The sequence below is a fragment of the Coloeus monedula genome (genome assembly GCF_965178545.1).
Source record: "Coloeus monedula genome assembly, chromosome: 8".
In the NCBI taxonomy this organism is placed as follows: Eukaryota; Metazoa; Chordata; class Aves; order Passeriformes; family Corvidae; genus Coloeus; species Coloeus monedula.
In genome coordinates this window covers 36674006-36686856 of record NC_138788.1, presented here as the reverse complement: position 1 = coordinate 36686856, position 12851 = coordinate 36674006, and the positions used below count along the sequence as shown (strand labels likewise).

At 46.2% G+C, this 12851-nt stretch overlaps 1 protein-coding gene across 1 annotated transcript in view; it reads right to left on the bottom strand.

The window, feature by feature from the left end:
• The window catches only part of PTPRE (protein tyrosine phosphatase receptor type E), an 85175-nt gene that overhangs the window by 20746 nt on the left and 51578 nt on the right, over window positions 1–12851 (bottom strand). The window contains exon 2 of the mRNA XM_082285772.1: window positions 6639–6748. Coding sequence (XP_082141898.1) covers window positions 6639–6741 — 103 coding nt within the window. The 5' untranslated portion in view covers window positions 6742–6748. The remainder of the gene's footprint in view (window positions 1–6638; window positions 6749–12851) is intronic.

Here is a 12851-nt window from a genome sequence, read left to right as displayed (position 1 = left end):
ACAAGCGAGTAGGAATAATGAGATTTTCCTCAGAATGGAGATTAAAGAACATTTTTGTTCTATCTGGTACAAACTCTGAGCCTCACCCTTCTGTTCCCAGTGTTTTATGCATGTGTCTCTTTACCTTTCATTATGCTTCTGTAACCTTTTAGTTCTACTGAATAATTCAATATAGAACAGATTAAAATCATTAAAAACCCAACATGTTTTATTTAAGGGAGCCAAACTCCCAGCCTGAACCTTCAGCAAGCAAAACACAAACCTACAACCACTCCTCCAAAATTAATGCAATTTCTGTTGCTGCTGGTATTTTAGATTTTTTTTTCCCTTTTAAATAACATTTACACACTTCTAATGGGTTTTTTTACCATTCCTACAGTGGTCTTTGAGAGCTGACAGATGGAAGGGCTGCATGGGATATTGGGAATTGGGAATTGTTCCCTGGGAGGGTGGGCAGGCCCTGGCACAGGGTGCCCAGAGCAGCTGGGGCTGCCCCTGGATCCCTGGCAGTGCCCAAGGCCAGGCTGGACATTGGGGCTGGGAGCAGCCTGGGACAGTGGGAGGTGTCCCTGCCCATGGCAGGGGTGGCACTGGATGAGCTTTGAGGTCCCTTCCATTCCAAACAACTCTGGGATTCAATAAAATATTGAGGAGCACATAACACCTGCAATAACTCAGAAAGGATTCATATGGATCAACCAATTACCCAGAACTGATGGCTGCAAAACCATTTGAGTCTTGGGAGCAGCTGGGAACTCTCTGTGTGCTCAAGCAGGGTGTGAGGGCATGGGAAAAAATCCCTTTAGAGGCACAGGTGAGCTCGGGACACACAGGGAAAGAAGGTCTCGTAAGTCAACATCATAATCCGAAGCCAGGGAAGGCAATAAAACGCACGAGAGATGACATTTAAGTGGTGTATAAAGATAAAAGTGACAGGCATGACAAAATTGTAATCAGAAGCCATGACTTGGCAGGGTTTCAGGAAATCACTCTTGGAAGGAGTGTCTGGATGAAGATGAATCACCACTGAACACTTTCTGTGCGCTGTTTTGCAACTCCGTCTGGAAGCCGAGGGCTGACAGGGAAACAAACACAAAAATTCCCTATTTTTGCCCCTCGCAGACAAAATGCAGCCACTTCCACCCACTTTTGGAGCTTAGAAATGTCACCTTCAGGATCTCAGAATGCTCCAGGATTTGGGGGTTTGTGTTGGCTCTCTTTAGCTCTGTGACAAGACCCATGACGTGAGGGGGAAAAACAACGAGTTTGTCTCACGAGACAGTTGAAATTTCCCTCAGACAATTACACAATAAAAAAAATCACCCATCTCTTCCTTTCACAGAACTGCTGCACCGTTTTTGGGGTGTCTTTGGAGAAGTGATTCCCACGTAAATACTGAAAGCTCAACCCAAGCTGGGAGAAGTTGAACCTTCTGCCAAATCGCTGCCCCCATTTCTTTAGCCAAGGGCAGAGCACCCCTACCACGACTGATTTCATTCTCTGCCCCAAGATGTCACCTCTCCTCCTACCATTTCACAAGGAAATTGGGTCAAAATCCACAAAAAGTCCCTTCTTTGTACCTGGGCACATCTGTTCCCAAATCCTTGCAGTTGTTCACCAATGCTCACTTGCAGAGCCTGTGAGTGAGGCGCGGTGTGGTTTCATTTTTTACCTGCAATTTGTTTTAGTATCAGTAAATTTATAGAAGTAGCCCAAAAATTGCATGAGAAAGTTAAAACTGAGCTTAGGCCACTGCAGACCAGAGGCTGAAGCATATCTGGCCAACACAACTGTCCCCAGACCAAGGAAGGTTTTAAGGGGAGACTGAAACAAAGGCCTGAAATAATTTTTTAATCCCTACTGCTTCAAAAATTCATGACTGAAACATCCCAGTAAATGGATGTGGGGGAGGCAAATCCTCCAAAGCAGGGCAACTTTTCCTCTGCTCCCACCCCAAGAGCTGTGGCCCAAACCCACTGGGATTTCTGCTCACAGCCAGCCAAAGATCATCCCAAGGGAATTTTTTTAGAGATATAATGAAAAAGTGACTTCAATATTCACCAGAGAGGGGGATTATCACCAGGAGGGTGCTGACAGCTCTTGTGCTTCCCCTGGCACCCACCAAGGCTGACTCAGGGTTCTCCCTGGCTCCATCCCTGGTGCTGCTGGCCCGTGGCTCTTTCTGGAAGCACATCACCATGTCCTCCAGGGTTGGGATGTTCCCACTTCCCATTTGTGTCAAACACAAAGCCAGCCCCAAGGAGAACGGGGATTAACAGCAGCGTGTGCACATCAGTGATCCTCCCTCCACATTCCCTCCCAAACTTTGATTTTCTCCATCCTAGGATCAGCTCCTTTGCATTTTTGGGTAAAATGGCCCATGAATAAAAGTGTGATTAAAACACTTTTTCCCCCTCCACAAAAGCAAGCCAGCAGGGCAAGGTTTGCCCTAATCCAGAAATTATTCTGGTGAGTGACACAGAACAAAATCTTGTTTAAATGAGCACAGGAGAAATCCCACAATCACCAACTCTATTTATGCACAGGTCTGATCTTCTTTTCAAAAACCAGAGATATCACAAACAAACATCCAACAGGGAATATGACAAAACCCACACTAAAGCCTCTCAGGCTATTTTTGGAAGAGAAAACCCCAACCCTGCCATGCCTTGGCTGCAGGAAGGCAGGAGCTGATGGGCAGCTGATAAGCAGGAGATTTGTTTGCTACATGTGAAGCACAAACCCAAATCAGAGAAAAATATTAAATAAAGGAAGGGCAAAGGAAAAAAGACAGGTAGGGGAGGGAAACCAGCACCCACAGTGGCAGAAAACAGGAGGCAAGCAGCAGTAAATGCAAGTTTCATGTCTCAGCTGAATCCCACTCAGGCAAAGCCAGCACAGCCCAGCTGGCACTGCAGGCACAGAATCACTGAGCAGTCTGGGCTGGAGGGACCTTTAAATGTCACCCAGTCCAACCCTCAATCCGAAACCACCTCTTTCTGGAGTTCTGCTTTGCAAACTAATTCTTGGAATTGAGTGTCTACCAGCAGAGCATCCCTCTGGCATTTAAATACCAAGTAAAAGGAGCCAGATTCCATCTTCGTAACTCAGTTTTCTGATGCGGCCTCATTTTTCCCATGAAACAACCACGAGTCTCGCAGGGAAGTCCCACCTCTGGGTCCCTTCTGATATTTCAGAGTCACAGAATGGTTTGGGTTGGAAGGGACCTTAAAAATCACCCGGTGCCAGCCCTGCCATGGGCAGGGACACTTCCCACTGTCCCAGGCTGCTCCCAGCCCCAATGTCCAGCCTGGCCTTGGCACTGCCAGGGATCCAGGGGCAGCCCCAGCTGCTCTGGGCACCCTGTGCCAGGGCCTGCCCACCCTCCCAGGGAACAATTCCTGCCCAAGATCCCATTAAAATCTCCCCACTTTCAGCTTAAAGCCATTCCCTGTGTCCTGTCCCTCCATGCCTTGTCCCTAGTCCCTTCTCCAGCTCTCCTGGAGCCCCTTTAGGCCCTGAAAGGCCACAATTAGGCCATGCCAAAGCTTCTCCTCTCCAGTCTGAACAATCCCAATTCTCCCAGCCTTTCCTCCCAGCAGAGCTGCTCCATGCCATTAAACATTTCGGTGCCTCCTCTGGATTCATTCCAGCAGCTCCATGTCCTGTGCTGGGGACCCCAGAGCCGGACACAGTGTCCTGGGTGGGGTCTCTCCAGAGTGGGGCAGAGAAGGAAATAATCTTATTTCCAGCATCCCACTGACTTGCTGGAAGTTGAAACCAGCACCAAACAGGACCCCCAAAGCTGCCCCATTTCCTGCCTCTTAACCTGCAGCTCCTGTGATATTCCTCCCCCCTGCACGTTCCTGCAGCGGCGGTGGAAAGGAACGACAGGATTCAAAGGCACCAACCCCATGAACGCCGGCGGAGTAAATACCAGTGGAATGTAAACATTTGGAAAGGTATTTAAAGGTTTACAACTGCTACTCCCAGGCTGCTTCCACATTTCAGCTACTCAACAAGTAAAAATACAAGAGGAAGTAAAACAATCCTGTCCATGACTAATCCTGAAGAATTTACAAATACTGGAATTAGCAGGAGTTATGTGAATGTCATGGACAGTATCATGAATAAACAGTCTGTAGCAAGGATCTGAGAGCATTAAGCTGTCTCTACTGGAAATATACATTTATTTATGCAAATTCTAATAAATACTAGCTTGGAAGTTGGAACTACATGGTCCCTCCCAAGCCAAACCATTCTGTGGTTTATTTATTTAATACAGTTGAATATCTGGACTAAATATCAGGGCAGCTTTCCAGTAAATGGCAGTGCAATAAACCCCAGAATATTCTCATTTTCTGAAAGGGAAATTTCAAGGTAGCAATTTCATGGCAGCAATTTCATGGTGCTCTTGTAGGAAGTAAAATGGCAGCAGAGCTAAAAACCAACCCATCCAGACAAGGCAACTGTGTTTTAAATAAGAATAAAGCTGATGCTGTAATTCAGCAAATCTTTGAAAAAATCAAGGCAGCTCAAATAATGACATGAAATAATTTATACCAATTCCTTTCAGAATCAAAAGCAGCTTATCTTTTGGGATCATTCATCAAATTAGCATGCAAAAGGAAAGCTGGATTTCTTTTAGGATCTTTTAGTTCTTTCTACAGTCTGTTAAATGGAGTTTTCTTTATGCTTCAATCAAAAATCTTTAGTTTTGTATTTAAAAGTGCCGTATTAGTTCAAAGGCTATCAAATTTATTAGATAATCCTGTTATCTTGGAACTCTTTCTGCAGCAATGTATTTTCAGTGTGCACCTACTTGTCTGCCAGACGAAACTCTTCCTCCCTGTGAAGTCAGGAAGGCTTTGATATTTTGGAAAAACAGTTTAGTCACACCAATCATTTCTGAATCATATCACTGAAATTAAGATTTAATGAAAATAGGGATGATCAGATTACTCTTATCCATATTATTGGACTTAAATTCAACACAATTTCAAGTTAATCTTTGAAGATGAACAACATTAATGGCAAAACTCCCTTTGTTATTAAAATTATGGGAAGTGATAAAAACAACAAGTGACTTCCCCTTCTCAATTCCCATATTCTTGCATATTCAGCCCAATATTAGTAACTGGTTTTTCTACAGTTCCAGGTGCCAGACAAGATGCAGGGGCCAACAATCCTCCAGCGAACCAATTAATTAGCAAATTTACACTCAGCTAAAGCTTCACTTCTATTCATAATTTGGTTATTTTGGGAGCACTAAGCACAGCCACACTCAGATTGTCACTGCTGATGGTGGGGGCCCCTTGTTCCCCCAACCTCCACTTCCCCTTCCGAGCTCTGGGAGTGCCCAGGAAGAGCTGCACCCACCCTGCCCCTGAATTCTGGAGAAGGCAAATGCTCACACCTAAATTAGCAGTGAATCAAAGACAGCTTTGGGCTGGAAAGACCCTCAAAGATGATTCTGTCCCACCTCCCACTGTCCCAGGCTGCTCCCAGCCCCAATGTCCAGCCTGGCCTTGGGCACTGCCAGGGATCCAGGGGCAGCCCCAGCTGCTCTGGGCACCCTGTGCCAGGGCCTGCCCACCCTCCCAGGGAACAATTCCTGCCCAATATCCCATCTGAATCTCCCTTATTTCCATTTCTCTTACTACAACCAAGAACCAAAACAATCCAAGGGGCCATGAGCCAAGCCTGGCATTTGATTCCTGCTCCGCTCTCCATCCCTAGGGGTGTAAAGTTCACAGGCAAATTAAAAGCAAATAAAGCACAAATCAGCCTTCTATAAACACTGGGTGTCAACAACAGTCACCTGAACAGTCGTCAAGACTTGGTCACATTGTTTATATGGGACATCAGCAGCTTTATCTCCCTGGCTTGGGCTGGAAGGGACCTCAAAGATTATCCCATCCCACCCCTGCCATGGGCAGGGACACCTCCCACTGTCCCAGGCTGCTCCAAGCCCCAATGTCCAGCCTGGCCTCAGACACTTTTATAAAACCCTATTCCTCCTGAACAGCCCCTCCCCAGGACTGTCACGTGTTAGGATGTGGTTGTGGGAGGCCTTGAAGAGGAAGAAATCCTGCAAACAGAAATGAGGATGAATAAAAGGTGCTGTGGTGGCCCAGTGAGGAGGAGATTGCTCTCAGCTCCAGGGACAACACTCTCCTGTTTTTCACCTGACAGGACCTCACACAGGACACCTGCACCTCACCCCCTCTTCGAGTCTTTGCATGAGAAAACACAGAACTTGTGTAAGGTTTCCTCCTGGTGTTTAAATACATCCCTCCTGCTGCCTAATGAAAATTCACCTCCTATTATCCATGTCCACATCCCATCAGATCCCCGGGGGCAGCTCCTGGGCCAGGCAGACCTCGCAGCCCAGGCAGGAGACTCCCTGTGCTCCTCCACCTCTCCCAAAGCCATCCTGGGTTTTCCCATCCATGGGAAAGAGAAAGTGAAACCCCAGCACCACTCACGTGGAGACCAAACCCACAGGGCAGCCAGCACCATCAGAAATGTGTTAGTGGGGTCAAAGTCCTGCAAAAACATCCTGGACTGTGCCACCAGGGAAACCTCCCTGAAGTCCCTTTCCATGCCCATCCCAACCCCACAGATCATGTCCTTACTGGTTGTTGTGGTTGTTTTGGGCAGTTCAGTTCCATTGGGTGGCAGAGCTTGTGCAAAAATAAAACTAACACAGAGCAGCAGGAGCGAGCAGGAATGTTCCATCCTGGACCTGGAAGAAAGCAAAGTGAAAGATAAATTTTCAGGGCAAATCAATATTATGGGGTTTTTTATCTCGTGACAGAAGGAAGAAAAAAGAAAAAGCAATATTTGCTTGAAATTTAAATGTATTGTTTTATACTCTCCCATTGCCTTAGCACTGAATGTTCAGTTCTGATGCAAAAAGAAAAAAGAAAATACCACTTGTGCACACCAAAAATTCATTAAAGAGGTCTTAAATCCAACAACAGAATGGCAACATTCAGCCATGGTTCAAAGGTAACATGAGAAATCAGGGCAGAAAAGCTCCATCCATAAAAAAAGGTATCTGAGGACACTGAGGCAACGAGCCTGGAAGTCATTCCCAGAGATAGGAGGAATATTCACAACAAAGAGGAAAAGTTTTTACCACCAAACAGACCAGAAACACCAGAAAGTTTAAAGTGCCTTTAGCACACACTTTTCAGAGTTCCCTTATCCCACTTGACTCCTTTATCCACAGGTAAGGTGCTCCATGCATGAATTCCTTGGGGGAATGTGGGCCACAGCTGAGTCTGCTTTCCAAACACAGAATTTCGGGGTTTGTGAGACCAGAAAATCATTTCCAGTGTGAAGAAAGTTACAGGAAAGGTGTGATGAGAACGTGCTCTCTCTTAATTCAGGGAAATTCATAGATGGAGACAAATAAAGTGGTCTAGAAATACTCCAATCCCTCTAAATCGAGGTGGAAAGTAACTGTTGTTACAGATTTGCTGTTTATTTATCCAGTCCCTAATGAACAGATTAATTAGGAGAGGCTGCCATCTCAGCCATTAGCCAGTCCTGCTTGATTTAGAAATATTTTCACACAACCTTTACTTTGTGCCTTCCACAAATGGCAGGATTTATCCAGATGGTGGCTCTGCAGCCACTGCTAAAATTATATCCCTGGAAATGCTGCTCACCAGAGCTCCCTGTTTCAGGGTAGTACATTGAATTTAGCAATTTCCACAGGGTATTACACAGCCCTGCCTAACAACACACTAAAAAACCCAGGAACTTGGCAATCATTAGAAGAACCAGTAGAAAATCCTACCTTTCCATGTAAAGAGGGATAATCCACCTCAAATAATCCCTGGATAAGCTCAAGTAAAGAAAAATCTCCCGTAACAACAACTTTCACACCACCTTTTCGCCACTCTCACAGCTGTTACTCAGAAGTGAAATATTCCAAGTCATTCCCAGCCTCTCCAAAGCCCTGTCCTACACCCAGGAGTCAATTCAAACTCAGCACACACCTGGTATTCCTTGGATACACAGCTGGAAGCTCAGTTATTTTTTTCTCCAACATAACAAGTAAAGAAAGAATAATAAAGAGTATTATTAGCATCAAACTTGATTTTCTTAATTTTTTTCCCCAGTCCATCTCCCTACTAATTTACTCCTTCAATTCCTTCTACTACTATTTATAATTTAAGCAGACTAAATGTCTTACCACCTAATCCCATTCTTGGGGTTTTACAATCCCATTCTTTCCCAATCCCATTCCTGGGATTAGACAATTCATTGTGTTTAATGCCTCAGTGCAAACTGTGCCTGCGTCGTTTTTAACATTATATAAATGTCCCAAATTAACAATTTATAATTATATTATATTTATAATTATGGAGCTCGGGACACGCAGCAGCAGTTAATGGAAACTGAAGGGAAGGGAAAGGAGGAAGATTTGGAAATGTGGAATACAACCAGGATAAAAAGTGGAATTAAAAGGGAAGAGGTGCTGAATGCTGGGATGCTTTCCACCCTCAGCAAAGGCTGCTGAAATCCACTGGAATTTCAGGTAATCAATCCTGGAAGTGGCTGATTTTCCAAGGCAGTGCTGAGTTCGCTCTCTCATCCTTAAAATACATCCAGCTCCTTAAAAAAACCCTACAGAATAATTGGAGTTGCTGGAAGGTTTCCAGGAGACCGGAAAGTGAAAGGAACATCAGCGCTTCACTCCAAATCCCTGTCAGGAGGGTTTTCCAGATGCCAGTTCCCTGCCAGACCCCTGCAATCTGTTCTCTGGGATGTGATGAAGTGTGGCTGGAACACTCTGTGGTGTCCCACAATTTATCAGAAATAAACATAGCGACGAAGATTATGCAAATTCTGAGCTCTCGTTTTTGGCTGAAGCCCTTTGCGTTTCCACCTCCTGAAGAGAGGAGGGGGAAAACTCCAAGGAAATCCAGGAGCTGCAGCAGAGGTGGATGCAAAGGACTGGGCTCAGCAGGACCAAGCACAACATAGGACCAAGTAGAGAACCACGGAATTAAGGTTGGAAAAGACCTTTAAGATGATCAAATTTAAGTATTCCCCAGCACTGCCAAGGCCACACTGCCCCATGTCCCCAAGTGCCACATCCACGTGGCTTTAAATCCCTCCAGGGATGGGGACTCCACCGCTGCCCTGGGCAGCTGTGCCAGGGCTGGACAGCCCTTTCCATGAAGAAATATTCCCTAATTTCCAATCTAAACCTTCCCTGGCACAGCTTGAGGCCGTTTCCTGTCCCTTCTCTTCCCACTGGGGCGGATGGGGAGGTGACCAAGCTGCAACCCCACAAAACCACCGTGAACTTTACTCTATATTTATATTTATGGCCTTTACACACAGGCCTGCAACGATACCATTTTCTGAACCAAAAACCCCACTGCTGCAGGCACAGCAGCATTTCCCACATTTTCCTTCCTCACAAAGGCACAATGTCATGATACAGCCTGGTAAAACAAGAAGGAAAAAATAGTAACAACTCTCCCGGGAGAACAGGCAGGGAGAAAAACACGGCTGAACAAGGAAGGACAACCACGTGCTACCAAAGAAGCCTCTTGTTGATAAAAGTGGAAAGCAAAAGACCCAGGGAGAGACAAACTGTTATTATTATACAGCTCTGCTGTAGGGCAACTGCTGCCCCTCCTGGAAAAAAAAAATAGGAACTGCCTTTAAAACCACACAGGAATACAGTGCATTTATCGACTTGGATCCTACTGCATCCAGCATTGCTCCCTGGGCACGCACGGGTCGGCCTCTGCTCCCACGGAAATGGCAACAGGACGAGGACTGGCCTCAAGCTGTGCCAGGGGAGGCTCAGGTTGGACATCAGCAGGAATTTCTTCATGGAAAGGATGATTTTACATTGGAAGGGGCTGCCCAGGGAGGTCTGGAGTCCCCATCCCTGGAGGTGCCCAAGGAAGGGCTGGATGTGGCACTCAGGGCTCTGGGCTGGGGACAAGGTGGGCATGGGGCACAGCTTGGGCTCCAGGATCCTGGAAACCCTTTCCAGCATCAATGATTCCATGATTCTACTCTGAATGACCCAGGCACTTTGGGTTTATGTTTTTCAGTTCCATGCACTGATTTTTTTCTGTAGTTTATTACTACTCTGGGACACTTCCCACTATCCCAGGCTGCTCCAAGCCCCGTCCATCCTGGCCTTGGACACTTCCAGGGATCCAAGGGCAGCCACAGCTTCTCTGTCCAAGGAGGCAAAGCACCTGGAGTGTAAATGCAATTGCACAGGGATCAGCTCAGGAATTGGGGCAGCCTGTGACACCTCCGGACAGCTCCTCCCAGGATCGCTGCGGCCGCTCCTCGCACAGCCCGAGGAGGTGCCATGAGGCCAGCCCAGCTCCCCAAAATGTGAATAAATGGCATTATTTCCAGGGATTAATTGATTACCACACATGGCTAATTTCTATTTTGGCCGCAGAACTGAATCCTCATCTGACCTGACAGCTTAAGAGTAAAACCTGGGCTTTGAGAAAATAGGCCAACAAAACCTCCGTGGTGTCACGTGGCCCTGCTACAGATCTGGAGCCCTGCTCCTTTTTCCAAGGATGCACCAGCTGCTTCAGAGCAGGTTAAATTGATACCCATCCCTTGCATCCTCCTAAAGCAGGAAAAAATCAGAGAAACACCTCAGGTAACACAGAGGAGAGTGGAGATACTGTTGGGATTTGTGTTTTCCCCCCAGGCTTTTGAATCCCAGAGCTCAGGTCATGTCCCAGACTCTCAGTGGTATAAAAGTCATATTTGCAAGGATAAGGAGCATCAATTCAGAAAACAAAACTGAAAATGAGAGACATGAAAGCATTGTCACTGTAGGCTGACAAAGCCATTGGCCACAGCAAGTGCCTACCCCAAAATTTTGATAGTTTAATAAAAAAACCCAACAGAAACACCAGAAAGGCAATGAGGAGACACAGCCACCCTCTCTCCTTTGCTCTTCCTGCTTTCCCTCCATAAACCCCAACACACTGCTCGTCCCTGCAAAGATTCCCCAGAGCAGCTGGGGCTGCCCCTGGATCCCTGGCAGTGTCCAAAGCAAGGTTGGACAGGGCTTGGAACAGCCTGGGATAGTGGAAGGTGTCCCTGCCGTACAATGGGTTGGGCTTTAAGGTCCCTCCCAACCCAAACCAGTCTGTGATTCCATGGTAAGAATCTCCAGGCCCAGTGCCCGTTTCTCCAGCTGCCTGGAGGTTCCCCTACCTGGAGCAGGTGAGCCGGCACGGCGGCTCCTTCCTGGCTGCAATCCCAGGCTCCAGGAGCTGCTCCCACAGCGGGCCTGATTCTCTTTTTCCTCAAGCTGTGGCTTCAGGAGAGCCAAGGACTGTGTGTGCTGACCCATCCCAGGCACTGCCACGTTACAGTTTAACTGGAATTGCTCTCCCATGACCTCCTTCGTGATTAGGGCTTTATTGCCCCATTATGTCATCAGGGTAGGCAATCAGTGCTGCAGCATTCCCAAAGAAACTGTTCCGCTGGATTCCGTGTTTACAAGATAACTGGAAAGAGAAGTGGCCCTCCCTTTCCCAAAGGAACGGGGGAAACCTGCATCAAGATGGAATCATGCAATCCCAGAATGGGTTGGGTTGGAAGGGACCTTAAAGCCCATCCCATTCCAACCCTGCCATGGGCAGGGACACCTTCTGCTGTCCCAGGGTGCTCCAGCCCCATCCAGCTGGAGTTAGAGCCTTCCTGCCTCGCGTTTCCAAGGAAAATGAACAAAGAGCTCCAGGAAGTGCCAAGTCCCACAGACCCCTCTGACCACACCCAGGCCCTCCATCCCCATCCCCACTTTGGGAACCAAAACCTGTGGAGCTGCAGGACCTCGGACTCCTGCCCTCAGCTCCCCAGGGACACCCCACCCTCCGTGGGCCATCAGCTGGAATCAGCTCGTCAGAATTCCTCCTCCTTGGGGTAACCATTCCACAGGATCTGTTACTTGGAGTTAGACATTAGGCCCCAAATACAGCTTCCAGAAGTTTGATCAAGTCCCATGTTTTGACCTGCTTGAACATTCATGAGCTTTAAAAAACCCAAACAGATCAAGTTTTCATTTTCTTAATTTTGAACCCTTGTAATTCTTCCTCAGAGCCTCAGGGTGTCCTAAAATCCAGAGGAAAGAAAAAAAAATGGACTTGAGATGTTTGTGGAGATGTTTGTGCATGTGTTCAGTGCAGCCCAGCAATAAACTGAGGAAGGGACCTCTCCACTTGGGAAATATTCCTCACAACTCAGCCACATGACAAATTGGAAAACGCTCTGTGATGAACATTAAATCTCACTATAAATCCCGTAATTTTTTAATGGGACTGTTTACAGCACACTCACTGTTGGGGTAATTGTACAAATAAAAACCAGGCAAGCTTTGTTTCCAACCCCTTCAGAAATAACAAGAGAATTTAAGGGATAAATATCTAATTTTTAAATAATTTGTAATTTAATATAACCACCCATAAAATGATAACTGACTGTAAAAATTCCTCTTGTATTCCATACAAACACCCTCAGTAAAGATCATCTCAAAGAAATGACAATAATTAGATTTAAAAATTACAAATCAGAAGAATCATTTACACGTAAGACACCGAGCGAGGCAAAGCACCAATTAACTGAATAAAATCAATTTCCATTTGGAATAATCAAGCTTGATAGACTGTCTTACTTATTTAGTCACTTTGTGTCTAATTCAGGTGGACAAATTATTATATTTGCTTTGATTTCCATGGAAGAGGAGGTCAGCAGATGTGGCAAATCCATTATTTGTTCTAAAAAAATGATGTTTAAAGAGAAATGCCTCAATACAGACAAGAATTACC